Source organism: Amblyraja radiata, chromosome 1 (genome assembly GCF_010909765.2).
Source record: "Amblyraja radiata isolate CabotCenter1 chromosome 1, sAmbRad1.1.pri, whole genome shotgun sequence".
Lineage (NCBI taxonomy): Eukaryota > Metazoa > Chordata > Chondrichthyes > Rajiformes > Rajidae > Amblyraja > Amblyraja radiata.
Window position 1 is genome coordinate 162,184,952 of NC_045956.1, and position 19,637 is coordinate 162,204,588.

At 39.6% G+C, this 19,637-nt stretch overlaps 1 protein-coding gene across 1 annotated transcript in view; it reads left to right on the top strand.

Moving 5' to 3' along the window:
• nelfa (negative elongation factor complex member A) overlaps window positions 1–19,637 on the top strand; it is a 60,585-nt gene that overhangs the window by 18,343 nt on the left and 22,605 nt on the right. Inside the window, exons 2-6 of the mRNA XM_033034405.1 lie at window positions 12,530–12,701; window positions 13,164–13,325; window positions 14,345–14,434; window positions 14,631–14,758; window positions 16,217–16,286. Coding sequence (XP_032890296.1) covers window positions 12,530–12,701; window positions 13,164–13,325; window positions 14,345–14,434; window positions 14,631–14,758; window positions 16,217–16,286 — 622 coding nt within the window. The remainder of the gene's footprint in view (window positions 1–12,529; window positions 12,702–13,163; window positions 13,326–14,344; window positions 14,435–14,630; window positions 14,759–16,216; window positions 16,287–19,637) is intronic.

Here is a 19,637-nt window from a genome sequence, read left to right on the forward strand (position 1 = left end):
CAAGGAGAAAGTGACATTTTGACAATACAGACTGATCAGAAGTTCTTATGGACACATGATGCATTGTTTTTGCCTGAGTCGGTAGCAAGTTACCCTTCCACCTCAGTTGAAAGATTGTTCATACCCACCCCTGTTATAGATCCCAGACAGTATATACGAGGATACTATGAAACACCCCAGCAGAAAATATAATGTTTACGTATGCCTAAAGCTTACTCGCCACGTGTGTAAATGTGACCAGGAAAGGAAATTCGGGACACCCTCTTGTTGGAATGAGACGGGCTACGGGTGTACTAGCGTTGAGGTGACAGGAAATATGTCATGTTTTGCAATAATTGTTGTTGGGATTGCTATTATTAAGTGCATATTAGGTAAGCTCATTCAGGCTATGGGAAGCATGGGTACTAATAAAATACTGCTACAACATTTAGAGGAAGATGAAAGCATCCAAAGGTTGAAGGATGAGGAAGTTGGAAGGATGGTAAATGCGCAAGTTAAGAAAGAATTGTTAGAAAACGAATGTATTAGAATGAACAAAATGGAGATAGACCAGTGGTATTAAGTCCAGAATAGTTAAGCACCGTATGGGCTAGGATTTGAGGCACAGCAGAGAAGTAGGGAACAGCATTGGTGTCAACAAGCCAGCCTGCTGACCTACGTGGTCCAGGTTTTGTGGGCTATAAAGCATTGCGAGATTAAGAATAAACTTGGATGACTAATAAACCATTGCTGATGAATCTCTGCAAGTGTTATTATCCTATTAGTGGTCATTAGAATGACCAAAGGGGGGAATGTGGTATTAAGAATAAAACAAGATTACAAATAATAAAAAGAACTAACTATTCAGTTTTCTTATTATTGGGCTGTAAGCTTCACTGACAGTGAAAATGCTGACTGTTATCGGTGCTAAGAAGCTGCTTGCTGAAAGTACGTATTGCCATGTCTTATCAATGCTAAGGAGTTGTATGAATTGTTTGCTTGAGCACGTACTGACTATTATCTGTGTTGGGGGGCTGCTCACGCACCTCGTACTACTATCAGCGGCATATGAGTTGTGGTCGCACGTACGACTAGTATTGTGTAGGACGGAACACCCAAACCGCAAAATGATTCACTACTACGATAAACAAAGTTGTATAACAGTTTGTACAAATTGCACGTGCGCGATAACAAATGCATAAATTGAATTTGTTAATTTAGGTGATTGGATGATGCTAATAAGCTGTGCCTAATGACAATGCTGATAGGATAAGAATGTGTCGTACCATATTGTAATATTGTATACCGATGCTTAAGGACTATATAATCTTTGCATTTCTGGACTGTTAGTTCTTAGAACTTGCACCTCGGAGCTGCTGACTTGTGCGGCGAGTGCTAAGAACTCTACAGCGCTGTAATAGAAATTGTTAAGTTGTAACAAGTGTTTGTATTGAATTTTATTAAACTAAAGATTGACTTAAAAGAATCCGAATCCTCAGGGACAGACCAAAGAAACACAGCAGTCAGTTGTTGTGGGCAGGTAGCAGGTTGCCTCACCATGCTGGGAAATGCTGAACAGTGTAATAAAGTTGTCGAAAAATTGAATTAATTTATAAAATAAGAACATTGAAAAATAAAAGCAGGAGTAGGCTGTTCAGCCACACTTGTTGACTTCGCTATGCAATGGGATCTGGCTAACCTTTAACCTTGGCACCATTTTCCTGCACTGACACCGTATCCATTAGTTACTTTATCTAAAAATATATTGATTTGTTTTTAATATATTCAGTGATGAAGGCTGCAAGGCTGTCTGGAGTGGAGAGTTCCAAAATTGATTAAGAGATTGAAGAAATTTGTTCTCTTAGTTCTCAGGAAAAACTCCTGTATCTACCTTGTCAATTGCTGTAGAACTTTTGTGTGTCTCTCAATGAAATTGCATTGAATTGTAGTACGTCCATTCTACATTATCTATCTTTGTACAACAAAACTGGCTTCCTGGAAATCAACCTGATGAACCTTTGCTACATTCTTTATTGTCTGCACATACCCTTCTTTAAATAGGGAGACCAGACAGTGATTTCAGCGATCACAGTGTCTTAAATAAATCAAGAAAAAATGTCCCAATTCAAGAAAAATGGCATATAGCATGGAAACGGGGCCCTACTTGCCCATGCCAATCAAGATACCTCATTTACACTAGACCCACCTGCTTGCATTTGGCACATAGCCCTCTAAACCTTTCCTATTCTTGTACCTGTCCAAACGTTTGTCAACTAGCTTTGCCAAATGCTTCACTGAAGTCTATATAAACAGCACCCGCTGCTCTCTGCTCATCAATCATCTTCGTCAACTACCAAAAAAATACTTGTTTGTATTTTATGTTTTATGTTAAATTCTAAAGTGTTGTGTTTACCTTATTTGTGTGCTGCATGGTAACTCAAATTTCACTGCACCAATTGGTGTATGTGACAATAAATGTCCTTTGTCCTTTGACATAATCTCCCCTGCACAAAGCCATGCTGACTGCCCATAATAAGTTCGTATCTTTCCAAAGTTAGTCATACAAAGCTGGAGTAACTCAGCGGGACAGGCAGCATCTCGGGAGAGAAGGAATGGGTGACGTTTCAGGTCGAGACCCTTCTTCAGACTTCATATTTTTCCATATGTGTATAAATTCTATCCCAAAAAATCTGCTACAATAATTTTCCTTGCCTACCACTGATGTAAGGCTCACCATCCTATAATTTCTGGTTTGTTTCTATTGCCCCTCTTAAATAAAGGAAAAATGTTGGCTACTTACCATTACTGTAGGACCTCACCTGTGGATAAAGAGGATCCAAAGATGTCTGTTAAGGTCCTAGCAATTTCCTTTCTTGCCTCGCTCGATAACCTGGCATAGATCTTATTTGGTCCTTTGGACATCCGCTTTAATGTTCAAAAGACTCAACACCAACTCAATTTGCCCTAGAATATCAAGATGGTGCCCAAACCAGGCGACTATTTGCTTGTTAACCGCAGAAGTAGATCTACAATCACATATTACAATCGCTCCACACTTTTAAACCTCTATTCCTACAGCAACATTTCTTACTTTAACTGTGATCTTCAACTCCTCTCAGATCTGTCCCATATCATATATCTCTATACATTGTAAATGGCTCGATTGTAATCATGTATTGTCTTTCCACTGATTGGATAGCATGCAACAAATGCTTTTCACTGTACCTCGGTACACATGATAATAAATTAAACTAAATATCAGTATACCGCAAGAAATTGCAGTGAATTGTGTGATGCAGCTCTGACCATCACACAAACCAACCTCCCTTTCATTGACTCCGTTTATACCTCGCGCTGCCTTGGCAAGGCCAGCAGCATAATGAAGGACGAGTTGCACCCTGGCCACTCCCTCTTCTCTCCCTTCCCATCGGGCAAAAGGTATAGAAGTGTGAAAACACAAACCTCCAGATTCAGGGATGGTTTCTTCCCAGCTGTTACGAGGCAACTGAACCATCCTACCACAACTAGAGAGCAGTTCTGAACTACTATATACCCCATAGGTGACTATCTTCGGGCTATCTTTGATCGGACTTTGCAGGCTTTATCGTGTATCTGTATCCTTTATTGTGTATCTGTACACAGTGAATGGCTTAGTTGTAATTATGTGGTGTCGTGCTGCTGACAGGTTAGCACACAACAAAAGCTTTCACTGTACCTCGGTGCACGTAACAATAGACTAAACTCAACTGTACCTCCCAATTATCTAACTTGCCCCCTTCTCCAACCCTTTCCCCTTGGGGAATGCCAATGCAAAGGTTGCTATCTTGCTCACTTCCTCTGGCTTTAGGTGTCAATTCTCTCCTTCAATTGTTTTGCCCCCTCTGTAGCTATCCTCTTGTTTTTAATACTTGTTCAAAATTACTTGGGATTCTCCTTAATCCAACTCACAGGATATTTTTTGGCCCCTTTTAATATTCCTAATTCCTTGTTAAAGTTCTTTCCTGCGTTCTATTCCTTAAATGCCCTGTCCAATTGCAGCTTTCTAATCATTATGTATGCTTCCTTTTTCTTTTTGACTACATTTACATTTTTCATAAACCAAGATTCTCGATCCATGCCATCCTCATGGAGACATGGTCTTGAATTCGGAGGACATGGCCTTTAAATGATCTCCACGTCAGATGTGGATTTACTCAATAATCCAATGCAAATCTACTCACTCCAGCTCCTAATAAATACTGTTGAAATTATTATTTTCCCCAATTTAGCTCTTTCACGTGCTCCTTATCCATAATTATGAGAATTATCGGACAATCTCAAATCAAATTGTCAAATGTGATCTGCAAGCATTCTGCCCAATCCTGTTTATTTTCATAATAATGCATTCCCGCATTTCCCCTTCTACTGACAACAGGCAATGCGTCTACATTGTTATCACAATGTATCATCATGAAAATATTGGGGCAATGTCAGTCTGACCCCTCAACCCATTCCCAACACCTTCCAAAACCTAGCAATGGAGTAAAGACTAAGTAAAAGTAAATGAAACCTTAATCAACTTCTCTGAGAGTTAATGTTTGTTCTTTTTTTTTAAATATCTAAACTATAGTATCTTTAATCAGGGTTTTTCTCTGCTGTTATGAGTTTTTTCTTTAATCGCTCCCATGAAATTATTCCTGGTGTACTTGGCTATACACTTCTATTAATCACCTAAAGTATGTGGTCACCCTATAATTCTTAAAATAATTTGAAATGCAGATGTAAACAACAAAAAATAGGATTTTTGCCACCCACAAATTAATATGACATTAATTATTCACACCTTACTATTGCAAACAATTGTTGGACAGGCTTAATTACACTGTACAATTGTTTATTCTCCCAGTGGACTGGATTATCTTGCACAAGTTTCAAGTTTCTATCCATGGCTCCCTGTTCCTCAATGACATTTTGTCTCTTGGGAAATCATTGCGGAAATGGGGACAGCTAGTGCCTCGTCATCTTAATGTGTTCAGATTAGTGACTATAAAACGGTTTCGATTCAAGCCATCTTCTATTTATTTCAATGTGACATCAATTTTTCATTGAATATATCCCTTGAGCACAGTGCTAAGGTGATTTTGTTGTTGTTAGATATGGGTTTCTGCTCTCTGCTACTGCAGAGAGCCTTAAACTGCTCTCTTCCCAGACAACCTTTAGCAGCAGCTGTACCAAGCATCAGTCAGATGTACCGTCCAGCATGTTCTCCTTCATCCTGAAATGTGCGAAACTGCCACTTTTGATTGTAGACAGGTCCTTGCATTGCAAGACCAGTACTGGTGCCACAAGTGGCAGCAGCCAGTAGATAGGACTGTTCGGTGAACTTTTGTAGCTTTGTCAGCGGCAAAACATGGCAACGCTTATGTACTGCTTAGGTGAGGTTTGCTATATGATTTTACTGGGTTGTATGCAAAACAAAACATTTCACTGTACCTAGGTACATCTTCTTGCGTATGGCATGCACAGCCTAAAGTTGTAGGACAACTTTTTCTATTTGATCTTATTTGATTGTGCACGTCGGGTTGATTGCATTAGTCGACACAGGGCAGGACCACGTGAAGGTTGCAATCTTCCACCCCCTAGGTACATCCGACTATAAAGTATCATTGAAGTATCATTGATCAGTAGGTGGACATTCATCCCCAAGATGAAAATCTTTCAGCCACGGCAGTTGATTCTTGAGATAAACATAAAAAGCGGGAGAAACTCAGAGGGTCAGGCTGCATCGCTAGAGAAAAGGAATAGATAACTTTTTGGGTTGAGACTTTTGACTGAGAGTCAGGGGAGAAGGAAACAAGAGATACGGAAAGGTACAAAGAACAAATCAATGAAAGGACAAATCAAAGGCAGCAATATTGGTTCTTGAGTATGTGTCCCTGGCACACAGCTGTAATGAGCTGTACAGGATGAATCTTAGAAACATAGAGAATAGGTGTAGGAATAGGCCATTCGGCCCTTTGAGCCAGCACTGCCATTCAATGTGATCATGGCTGATAATCCAAAATCAGTATCCCGTTCCTGTTTTCCCCCCATATCCCTTGATTCCTTTAGCCCTAAGAGCTAAATCTAACTCTCTCTTGAAAACATCCAGTGAATTGGCCTCCACTGCTTTCTGTGGCAGAGAATTCCACAGATTCACAACTCTGGGTGAAAAAGTTTTTCCTCATCCCAGTCCTAAATGGCCTACCCCATACTCTTAAACTGTGAACCCTGGTTCTGGACTTCCCCCAACATCAGGAACATTCTTCCTGCATCTAGCCTGTTCAATCCTTTAAGAATTGTATATGTTTCTATAAGATATCCTCTCATCCTTCTAAATTCCAGTGAATTGACAAATTTGTGGATCTTGACAAAGGCCATAACAGCACACTTGAAACATTGAGGGACAGATGGTGTGGCGTGGTCTAAATAAAGGAATTTTCTTCAGGAAAATATTCTGACCCTCCTTAATACCAGGACCCAATTCAGAAACTTCCTGTAGTGGCACTTGGTATTTGCCAGTCCAGGATCCATAGAGACTAGATGCAATCACACACAACAGTAGCTATTGACTTAAGGACCATGCTGAATACATTCTCATACCCACAAATAAATGGTGACAGATTGGGAAATGTTGAAATTCAAAGAGATCCAAGCCTACACAAATCACCAATAGTCTTAACATCGTTAAAATGGATACATCACCAGACGTGGATAAAATGTATCCAGAGCAAAGGAAGAAACATGTGATCCATTTATTATTTCCCGAAGGAGGATTTTACTAAAAATGTGTACAGAAAAATGATTAAATTTAATGAGGAGTGGATGAGCAAATGTAAAAAAATGAACTTGCGGCACCCCACTAGTCACTGCCTGCCATTCTGAAAAGGACCCGTTAATTCTTACTCTTTGCTTACTGTCTGCCAACCAGTTCTCTATCCTTGATTTCCCTTGTTAGCCACAGTTGAGCCGCCTTCCCCAGATTCAATGAGGGTAGTGTACGCGATGTAACCGAATGACTTTTAGGAAGGTTTTTGACAAAATCCCACAAATTGATCAGAAAAGTGAAACCTCATGGGATTCTTCAGAGCGGCGGGGAGGGGGAGCAATAACTATGGGCCATGTTTTAAGTCAATAGCAAGAAGATTTAGTGCAGTTGCAGTCAAGGTGCTGCCTGAAAGTGATAGTAAAATCAGGAAACCTAAACAAAAAAGTACTTAAAAGTGAACTTAATATATTATCACCAACAACGCTAAATATAGCAATAACTTAAATAGCCTCTATTTGTCCAACATGGACACAGTGGGATTATGCCTACTTTGTGGACCAGAAATGTGTGTGATTTTTTTTTTTTGATTGTGGTGCTTCCCCAATTCTTCTCTTGAGCAGAAGAACTCTGAGATTGGCTGTGTCTTCTACTGCCAAAGCCCAAAACAATGAAATACTTCATCAAAAACCTCTCTATGTAGCTGTGAATGTGAAAGTGAGATAACATAGAATTAGTGGGAACGGGTGATCAATAGATGGTATTAGACCTGGTGGGCCAAAGGGCTTGTTTCCATTGCTCTATCTTTCAATCAATCAAAATTCAGTTGTTTGATCAAGCTTTTGGATATCTCCCCATATATTTTAAATGCCTCAATATCAAAAAATGGCGGCAGTTCCTAGTTCTTGCATTTTGCGATAATTCTAAAGTAACAATCTAAATTAAATCCACTTTGCGGCAAATTCTTGTCCAAATATGATTGAGCGTGTGGCCCTCAGACTTGAGGAACCAAATTGTATAATGGGGTAACTCAAGGATTGGAATGTGAGTTCAGATGGGGCAGTAGCACAGAAAGTGGAGGTGGAGTGCAGGAACAACAAACAGTGACTGAGATGGCATCTTAGGAGAAGAGAAACAAGGATTTTTAGTATAGTTTTATCTTGGAGAACGTTTGGATGTTATTTACCATCTGCTGTAATGTAGCATGGCTAAGACATTCTATTCTCCAGTTTGCTGCTTTAATGTGAGGCCCATGCATAAACAGAATTGCCAGCAGAGGTCACTAAGATACCTATGATCTTAGTCATTACCTTGCAAGTAGAAAATACACAGTATCCCATTTTGATCAGCCAACCCAACCAATATAAGAAAGATTGCATTGAAACAGAAAATGTTGGAAACACGGAGCAGCTAATGGATTTATACAGCAATGAAACTGGTCCTTCAGCCCATCACATTTATGCGGACAATCATGCCAACTTGACGTGAGTAGGTTGAACTGAAGGGCCTGTTTCTGCGTTGAATAGCTCTGACTCCAACTACTGTGCGAAAGGTTTGCTCCTCAGATCCCCTTTAAACAATTTCTTACATTAAAACTATGCCCTCTAGTTTAAGAAATCCTATTTTGGGAAATTGTTATTGGTTACTTATTCTATCTATGCCTCTCCCTTAATTTTATATACGTACCTCTATCATGTTGTTTCTCAGCCTACTTAATTGCTGAGAAAATAGGCTTAGGTTATCCAATCACTCCTGGTATCTTACAATTGACACCAAAAGCTGGAGTAACTCAGCGGGACAGGCAGCATCACTGGAGAGAAGGAATGGGTGACGTTTCGGGTCGAGACCCATTCCTTCTCACCAGAGATGCTGCATGTCCCGCTGAGTTACTCCAGCTTTTTGTGTCTATCTTTGGTTTAAACCAGCATCTGCAGTTCCTTCTTACACACTCCTGATAACTTGATTCTTCTAATCCAGACCACATACAGTACTTGTGACGTTTTTCTGCACATTCTTTAGTTTCATCACATCCTTCATGTATTATGGAACCACAACTGCCACACAACATCGTTCCACCGGTTTAGTTTCAGATTTCAAATGTCCGCAGTTTATTTGTGATTTTTACTACTTTGCTCACAACCAAGATGCTCAGCATAACCTAAAACTGCCATATTTGAAATAAGTTGAATTGGGTATTGACTTAATCCTGCTACCCTTGGTTTTCCTGCTACCCTTGAGTTTCTCCGCATTCTCCAAAGTTCTATTAAGGCGTGAAATGCTGTTTTCCAGCAACCTACACTGCCTTATCCCCTTATGGATTTTCTCCATCTTCTCTTTTAGTACGCTAGTAGACACTAACTCCATATAACCATATAACAATTACTGCACGGAAACAGGCCATCTCGACCCTTCTAGTCCGTGCCGAACACGTATTCTCCCCTAGTCCCATATACCTGCGCTCAGACCATAACCCTCCATTCCTTTCCCGTCCATATAACTATCCAATTTATTTTTAAGTGATAAAAACGAACCTGCCTCCACCACCTTCACTGGAAGCTCATTCCACACAGCCACCACTCTCTGTGTAAAGAAGTTCCCCCTCATGTTACCCCTAAACCTCTGTCCCTTAATTCTCGTCATGTCCCCTTGTTTGAATCTTCCCTACTCTCAGTGGGAAAAGCTTATCCACGTCAACTCTGTCTATCCCTCTCATCATTTTAAAGACCTCTTTCAAGTCCCCCCTTAACCTTCTGCGCTCCAAAGAATAAAGCCCTAACTTGTTCAACCTTTCTCTGTAACTTAGTTGCTGAAACCCAGGCAACATTCTAGTAAATCTCCTCTGTACTCTCTCTATTTTGTTGACATCCTTCCTATAATTAGGCGACCAAAATTGTACACCATACTCCAGAATTGGCCTCACCAATGCCTTGTACAATTTTAACATTACATCCCAACTTCTATACTCAATGCTCTGATTTATAAAGGCCAGCACACCAAAAGCTTTCTTTACCACCCTATCTACATGAGATTCCACTTTCAGGGAACTGTGCACAGTTATTCCCAGATCCCTATGTTCACCTGCATTCTTCAATTCCCTACCATTTACCATGTACGTCCTATTTTGATTTGTCCTGCCAAGATGTAGCACCTCACACTTATCAGCATTAAACTCCATCTGCCATCTTTCAGCCCACTCTTCCAACTGGCATAAATCTCTCTGTAGACTTTGAAAATCTACTTCATTATCCACAACCCCACCTATCTTAGTATCATCTGCATACTTACTAATCCAATTTACCACACCATCATCCAGATCATTGATGTACATGACAAACAACAGTGGACCCAACACAGATCCCTGTGGCACCCCACTAGTCACTGGCCTCCAACCTGACAAACAACCATCCACCATTACTCTCTGGCATCTCCCATTCAGCCACTGTTGAATCCATCTTGCTACTCCACCATTAATACCCAACAATTGAACCTTCTTAACCAACCTTCCGTGAGGAACCTTGTCAAAGGCCTTACTGAAGTCCATATATACAACATCCACTGCTTTACCCTCATCAATTTCCCGAGTAATCTCTTCAAAAAATTCAACAAGATTAGTCAAATATGACCTTCCAGGCACAAATCCATGTTGACTGTTCCTAATCAGACCCTGTTTATCCAGATGCTTATATATATTATCTCTTGAGTATCCTTTCCATTAATTTGCCCACCACTGACGTCAAACTAACAGGTCTATAATTGCTAGGTTTACTCTTAGACCCCTTTTTAAACAATGGAACAACATGCGCAGTACGCCAATCCTCCGGCACTATTCCCGTTTCTAATGACATTTGAAATATTTCTGTCATAGCCCCTGCTATTTCTACACTAACTTCTCTCAATGTCCTAGGGAATATCCTGTCCGGACCTGGAGACTTATCCACTTTTATATTTCTCAAAAGTGTCAGTACTTCCTCTTCTTCTCTGTCTCCTTTGTTTTTGTTCTGCACTACAGCCATCATTACCCCTTTGAGTTCAGTGGGAAGAAAATTATCACTACTTTCTGAACTTTATTCTACAATGTACAATCATGTGTCAATTTAATTTTTTGCCATCCAAATTTTATTGTCAGCGACCAATTTGCCATTATATCACAACTTTAATTGAAACGCTGCATCACAGTCAAATCTCCTTGCAATATCCCTTTGACCTCAAAGCCTAGAATTGCTTTCCCATGTCTTGTCCAAACTACATTAATAGAGGATAGACACAAAAAGCTGGAGTAACTCAGCGGGACAAGCAGCATCTCTGGAGAGAAGGAATGGGTGACATTTCGGGTCGAGACCCTTCTTCAGTCTTATACATTAATAGAGGGGTGGCTTCTATCATGTCGAGTTTTGCTCTTCCTGGTTCTCTTCAGATATATTCTCCTCTGAGCAACTTGCTTTTGTTACTATCTAGTCAATTTTTAAAGAATGATTTGATTCTGCACCCGTCACCTCTACGCTCCAAAAGTTCGGACTTTATTTCCTCTGTTTCTTCCTTTCTTAGGCATTGGGACTCAACATTCCTGGCAATCTCCACATACCTCTAAGGCTCCTTAAACATTGCCTATGATTAATGGTATTCAACATCTTTTCATGGTTATTGTCTCAACTATGCTACATGGTTTTATATTGATAGTGATCACTTACAAGACCATCTGCAGTTACGCTCTTTCTAATCCTTGGTGTTTGACTCTAGCATTTCTTGTTACAATATTGATATGACAGTAAATCTGTTTAACCACCCTCTACCCTCAGTACTTCTCTCCTTTTTCCTCTGTAACATGTACTGTCTTTGGCCAATCTGAGATTTGCTTCCTAGGCTGCAGATGACGCACATCTGGTCCACGACTGGTCTACCTGTCCATCAGAACATCCTGCTACACAACATCAGTTGGCATCAGGCCTGCCCCTCTGTCCCAATGTCCACTATTCCAGGGATGTCTTGGCAAACAAGAATGGCCTCTAGCCTTTTTTTTTAATCCCCATCTTGCTAAACCCACTACAAGTAGGCTCCCACAGTTCTCACGTGGGACCCCACTTGTAGTGAAATGTAAATTCTCCTTGAATATAAGAGCAGGAGTTGGTGTATATCTTTAGGTTTTAATTCATTTTTCAATGCTGATTTTAAAAATTTTCAAAGACAGATTTTTTTCCCCCCTGGATTTGCTGAGAGAACCAATGTTATTGGTTTGCAAGTAACAGACGTATACAAGGATAGGGCAGTGTGACTCTATTCATTTATTTCATGGAATCATACAGCACAAATGTGTACTTTGGCACATCTTGTCAATGCTAACCAAGTGCCCATTCATATTAACCTAATTTGCCATCCCTTGATCTATGGCTTACTATGCCATGCCAATTCAAGGGCTTGGCTAGATCTTTGTAAACGCTAAGAAAGTCCTTGCCTTCTCCCCTCATTTAGTTAGTTCCAGATTCCAAACACACTCTAAGCAGAAAAAAAATCTTCTTGAATACCTCACTGCACCTTGGTACCTTGACAGCAATAAGCTAAACTAAACATTCAAATACTCCTTATCACTCTATGGGGAAAGGTTTCCTACTGTCGACCATATCTGTTCACTTTTCTTGTTGGTTATTTACATCTGGTAACAAAGAAGGCATTATGGAAAGCAAAATCTAGAAAGGGTGTATAATTTTACTCATTTGCTATATGGATTATTTTTGGTGCTTTATTCAACACAATTCTCCGCTTGCTTTGCAGATGAAAATGTCTTTGACTGAAATTGTGCACCTTGCCGCAATGGATTCTGACTCGTGGGTTCAGATGGTGGCCGACATTCTAAAAACCTTTCCTGATACCGGCTCCCTCAACCTTGAACTGGAGGAACACAATCAGAATCTACAAGAAATTCTTGGTGAACTCAGAGAAAAAGGTACTTTTAATAGGGACGAAAGCTAACACATTCCCACAAATGCAGTCTAAAATGGGACAGCGTTTAGGTTTTATCAATGCAGATGTTTGTTGTGGGACTTGAAAAATGTAGTTAATGGACATTTTTAACAATGAATATCGCCTTTTTAAGCCTTTCTGATTCTCGTTCAAAATCGCAGGTTTATCTGAAATGCAGGAAACTTATTTCTGCATCTTACTCATCCCCCACTTTCTCACAGATTTTTCTTTTGGCAATATTTTTGGTTACTGATGGAAACGGGTTGTTTTCGTCTACTCTGTCAAACTCCAATATCATTTTAAACACCCTACACTAATTACAAGTAAATCAATATTTTCAGTACGTGGTTTGATCAATCTTAGTAATGGCTTTTTAAAACAGTTCAGAATGTTGTTTTTTCGCAAACACTGGAACTTACTCTCTATTCTTTTTTAACCTACCTAGTCAATGAATGTGAAGCCTCTGCTATGTTGCCTTTGGAGTGCCAATACTTGAATAAAAATGCCCTGACAACACTCGTGGGACCCCTCACGCCACCAGTGAAGCATTTTCAACTTAAACGGAAACCCAAAAGTGCCACACTTCGAGCAGAACTGTTACAAAAATGTGAGTGACTCTTAAATATTTATGAATCTTGTCTTACAACCTAGTGTATATATGCCCTACTGTGCACACCCCTTCCAATAAAATGAAAGAAAGGAACAGCTGAAAAGCAGATTCAGATTATTTTTTTGTCATGCAATAGTCTATATTGAAAATTCTTGTTTGCAGAAAGCTCACAGAATAAATGATATACATGTTAATGACAGATACAATGATAAATATAATGACAAGTGCAAATGAGCAGAATGGTCCAAAAACTGGAGTAGAGTCTGATGTAGTGCAAAATATAAAGTGCAATAACTGAATGAGGTAGAGTACCAAGTATATCGCAGCATCGATGGGAACGACAGAGTGAAAGGGGTCATTGATTCAAGCAAGCATCTGATAGCAGTGGGGACGAAGCTGTTCTTAAATCTGAACATTTGGGCTTTCAAACTCTTGTATCTCCTCCCTGAATGTAGAAGAGGGAACTGGGAATGGTCAGGGTGGCAGGAATCTGGCAATTAGCATTGCCAAAAGCTTACTGTAGCCATCTGATATAATGTACAGTGAAACTGTGCAAGAATGTTTCTGGGGCTACAGTCAAGTTTGGAGGAAGGATTAGCCGGATTGGAGTTGTTTTCCTTAGAAGAGAGCAGGCTAAAGGAATAAAATTAAGGAACAAATGTTGTTTTTATTGTAAGGTATAAAGATTAATTGGATGCAAAATGCTCTTTAATTGGCTTGCAAGCAAAAGAATGTGCTATTCATGTTAAGGGACAGAGTGGCTTCTTGTTTAAGGTTTGAACAAAATATTTTTGAATTTTTCTCGGTCTAAAATTACAGCTTCAGTAGAATGAGATTTTTGTTTGTCAATGCTTTAAGGAGTTTAAGAGATAAACAACCACTGATGTCTTTTAAGATTAAATTGATTTTTCAGGATTTATTTTTGCCTCCATACAGCTTGGTTAAATGCATCTCTTATCGCTGGTGTGTATCTCTATTAGATTGTTTCCAATAAAAATGTTTTTACTGTTTTACAGCAACAGAAACTGCACAGCAGCTCAAAAAGACTTCTGGAGTGCCTTTTCTAGCCAAAGGAAGAGGTTTGGTTAAGAAACTCGATACGACCAGTATGTACTATTAGTTACTAATATATAATCCATAGTCAAAGTGGTGTCAATTAAATGTGATAAATGTAAAATTTAAGTGCAGAATTTGACAACTTCAACTTTTGGAAATAGTGTTTTGTTTTACTCATTAAGAAATAGTTATTTTCTGGTCTAACTTGTGGCTCTGTGTACGTATAATGCCTGTTTTTCCCTGTAGCTCCCCTCAAAGGGATCCCAAAGCAAGCTCCCTTCCGGAGTCCCACCACTCCCAGTGTCTTCAGTCCATCAACAAACAGAACACCAATGGCTGTTCGGACACCTGTGCGAAAAGAAAGAGGTGTAAAGGTTGGTTTATTTGATGTGGACTTTAAAACTTGTGTTAATATATTTACCAGGCATAATCTGTTTTGAATCAACGTCAGAATTAATTATTACAAGCAGTCCCCAGGTTATGACAGGGTTTCGAATCCGAGGACTGTGCATGAGTTGAATGTGAACTTAAGTTGCCCAAGTCCTCAAAGCATAAGCACAACTGAGAAAAGCGGTCCTAAAAGAATGACGCATTTGGCACTTCACCCCAGTAAGTATCATTCCATCACTTGAACAATTTGCAAGTGATTCCTGAATTTGGAGATCCTACGTTGGCAGTGAAGCGTGTGGGGTAGGATCACAGAAACGGCTGTGATGGGAGTGAGCAACTGTCAACTTACTTCACTGACTCAGTGAATGAGTGAGGGAGCGAGTCTGCTCTGCTCAACTCAGGTCAACCCGATTGCTACTGCCTGAGGTGTGGGGAGCGAAGATATACAGAAATGCCCTGTTTCCACTCAGCGGAAGTTGCTGGCAGCAGCCGACAGATCCATCACCACCCATACCATTGGTCTGCCAAACATCTGTTTGTATGTGCGTCACAATACAGAGGGGTTGCCTGCCGAGCAAACTGCCAGTATCACCAATATCGCCATTTCACATCTCATTCCCTGTGACAATATGTTTCTTTTTCATTTTGTTTATTTACTTGCTTTCCCACATAAATTCCATAAGAGCGAATTGTTATTCTGTACTTCAGGTTTTTTGGACATCGTTTGTGAATTGTGTTAGGGGGAATTTCCATTACCTGGACTGGTCTTAAGCAGCATTACACTGTAATTTCCCTTGAGTTAATATTACTGTACATGTAACTCCAAGCTAAGACTTTGTTTCCTTTCACTTTTTAAATGATTTCTGATTTTAATCATTTTAAAAGGAACAGTAATTCTCAAATTATTTTTGTTGATCAATCAGATAAAATTTGCTTTCCTGCCTTCCAAACATTCCTTTTGTTTTTGCAACCTGGATCCATTTAGTTTGAGGCTGAGGTTATGAATTTTATAAAGCATTCTGACTATGCGTGTAACTTTTAGTGAACTTACTACAGAACACAGCAGTCACTTAAACTCTTCACTCTTGTTGGTTTTATATCAGAAGAGTATTTTTTATCATTTGAACAATTTGCTAATGATTTAGTCATACAGCACAGAACCAAGCCCTTCAGCCCAACCAGTCCTTGCCAACCAAAATCATTCCATTTGCCTGCATTTGGCCCATAAACCTTTTCTATCTATTTACATGTCCAAGTGTATTAAATTATAGTACCTGCCTCAACTATGTCCTCTGTCAATTCGTTCCATATACCCACCACCCATTTCAGAATTTGGAGATTGTAAATAACCAGAAATTTTGGATTTTTTGTGTTTTTGGTTAAAATGCCTGGGTGGAATCCCACATTGCTCATCATTAACGTAATCTTCTATTCCGTTCTAGTTGCTAGACATATCAGAGCTTGATATGGTAGGTGCTGGTCGAGAAGCTAAAAGGAGAAGGAAGACACTAGGTTAGTGAAATTCAATCTTTGCTGCACAATCACAAATACCATGTGTCTGTGTTGAGAGAGACTAGAGTGAAAAGTCAATGTAATTACCTATGCCACAGATGCATAGAAGATAGAAACAGAAGTTATTTAGTTCTTTGTGCCTTTTTCGCTCTTCAATATAATCATATTGATCATCCAAATGCAATACCTTGTCCCTGCTTTCCCCTGACATCTGTTAACCTCTTTTATGATTAGTACTTTATTTAACACATCCTCAATATGATGTTTTGTTTAAGAAGGAACTGCAAATGCTGGAAAATCAAAGGTACACAAAAATGCTGGAGAAACTCAGCGGGAGCAGCAGCATCTATGGAGCGAAGGAAATAAGCAACGTTTTGGGCCGAAACGTTGTCTTTTCCCTTCGCTCCATAGATGCTGCTGCACCCGCTGAGTTTCTCCAGCATTTTTGTGTATCCTCAATATGATGATTTGACTGCCTTAATTCCAAATCCAGAAGGTAATCAATCCTTCACCTATAGAAAGTTTCTCTTTATTTGCTCCCCCCCTCCCCCCCATATCTCAACTCTTCTTAGTCTAACCTGCACTGATGGAACATATCCTAACTTCTCCAGAAATCCATGTAATCAAACACTGGACCTATCTAGTAATTAGTAATACAATTATTTTTTTTGTATATTTTCCCACTTTTTCCAATAAAACTGTGTGGGAGTGAATTATATGTTTGACCTGTAGCCTGAATTATGCTTTCACGGGATAGCACACAAAGATAATCTCAGAACAGTGGTGAGTTTCTCAAATTAGTCAGTTTATTCAAGGCCGTAATAGTATATACTTGGAAAAACTCTGTGTGAACCCAAAGTGTTTCAATAATTCACAGCACCCACAACCTTTTCATATTCCCGCGAAACAATGGTTACATGCAGATTTTAATTTTTTGAAATAATTCTCCAGTAATCAACCTTCAGCTTTCTGTTCCATCTTAATTAGAAAACCATTCTCCCATTTGTCTTGCAAATGGGTGTCAAATGTGAGTTTTCTTATCTCATGATTTATTGCCCTCAGCCTGGCTTACAGCTCCTATGTTTATCTTTACTCTAGCTAGCTATGCTTTGTAATCTAAACACCACCTAAATCTATTTATTGCCTCTTCTGACATGACCTTTAAGTTACCTATGTTGGCCTCTTTTCCCATCATGCTCCCCAGTGTATAAGTTCATGGGTTACTCAAGGTTGTTCAGATTTCTCATTTCCTACATGAGGATGCAACATTTTAATCCTCAATTTCATTGTCATCATCCCTTTTATCTAGTGGAAGTAGAAAGATTGTGGCCAGCTCGTTTGGAATTTCTACCTCTACATCCCATAGAAACCATGTCCACTTTAGGTGTATGTTAACATCTTTTTATTTTTGTTCTTGTTCACAATTGTTGCAGGCTCTTGTAGTTTTGGCTAAATCCCTTGGCCGTGTCTTCTACTTTTTTCAATAGATTTTTATTTTATCTTTTATTTGGTTCCACTGCCGCTCTATAATGTTAACCACCATTTAGCTATGAATGTAGTTTTAGATAAGAGTTGGTGATGCAGCTAAAGATAAGACCCTGCCATGGACCACAATAGTACGAGGACATTTCACAGTTTCAGGGTTCTTCTGCGAATGGTCACATCATCTAACCAGCCTCTCCCCTTTAGTGGTCTATAGCCTCCTTATCTGTAACGTCTGGGGTCTCTGACCTCCCCTCCCCTCCCCGGTTGTCATCTGCCCACCCTTTCCACGAGCACAGTCCATAGTTTCTGTGGCAGATCTTGAGAGTAAAACCAATAGAATTGGAGAAATGAATTATCAGGCCCCAAGGGTCAGGCACTGGAAAAAGATACCCAAGGAAGTAATACACTGGAGACATGACTTAAATATTTATTTAGTTTATGCTTTCCATCCCTCGCGAGAACACTATATATACAGTTGCAAATTTACAACCTCACAATTTTATCTGTCCATTCAGTAATTTAGGCACAATTGTTTTAACTGTCACGCGCATCGATGAGGCACTTGCATATAAAAGGTGTTTGGATTCACTTTGTTATCCGCCAAGCTACCGAAGCATCATTTCTTTTTCCACATAGTCAACTTTTTATATTCAACTTTGACTCTCCCATGGATTTTTTTAGCTTGCGCTTGTTTTTTTAGCTTGTCTACTATGCCTATAATCTACCTCTGCTCAAACCCCTAATCTTTTCCTACATTCTGTGACTTGTCTGCACTCTTTCCTTTCATTTCATCATGACGTTAAGCTGTCGCATTAAGAGACAGCTTATATTTGCTATATTTAAGAGGGAGTTAGATGTGGCCCTTGTGGCTAAATGTATCAGGGGGTATGGAGAGAAGGCAGGTACAGGATACTGAGTTGGATGATCAGCCATGACCATATTGAATGGCCGAATGGCCTATTCCTGCACCTGTTTTCTATGTTTCTATGGTTATTGCATGTGTCGTTCCTGAGTGGTTTTGCAAAGGTGGATTCCTAATGTTACAAATGTTTGGCCCAAAATTAAGCAAATAATTCCGTATTTGCAGTTTTCTGCAATCTGTTCTGTTTGCGTAATATTGGGCCAAAACAGTTGATATAGTAGTAATCCGTCAGAAATTGTTGTCCTCCTGGCTTCCTTCTACATTAATGAATCCTCTTCTCTCCTAGAAATGCACACAATATGATTTACTTTGTAGCTGCACTAAGCAATGTAAACCAATGGTAGGCTGGCATTAATGGAACATAAAAAAGAACAAGGAACAGCATTGGGATAAGCCCTTCGGCCCACAATGTCTGTGCCGAACATGATGGCAAGACCATTTTTTTTCTGCCTGCACATAATCCATATCTGTCCATTCCCTGCATATTCTGTTCCTATCCAAAAGTCTCTAAAATGCCACGATCACATCTGCCTCCAGCATCACCCCCAGCAATGACAATCTTCAAAGACTGTGATGAAAATGTATTGGGATGGCCCACCTCATGTTTCAGCTTTTATGATGATTCTAGCCTTTAAAGTGACACAAATCTTAATAACAAGGAACTATTAACTACAATTATGCATAGGGTAGAAAGGGTGCACATTTTTTTAAATGCACCAACAGCAATGGTTAGCGGTACAATCATTTGCTTTTGGAGTATGAGATAATATGGTGCCACTCCTTTCTACTCCTTGAAATTTGCTTGAGGACTTGTCTAAACTTTGAGGACACTGTCTTTATTGTTATAGTTTTATAGCTGTAACACAAGTTATAACAACGACATGAATCGTGCTGAGAACCATTGGGATTGGAATTGAAACTTTTATGTAAGACGTTGATACTTG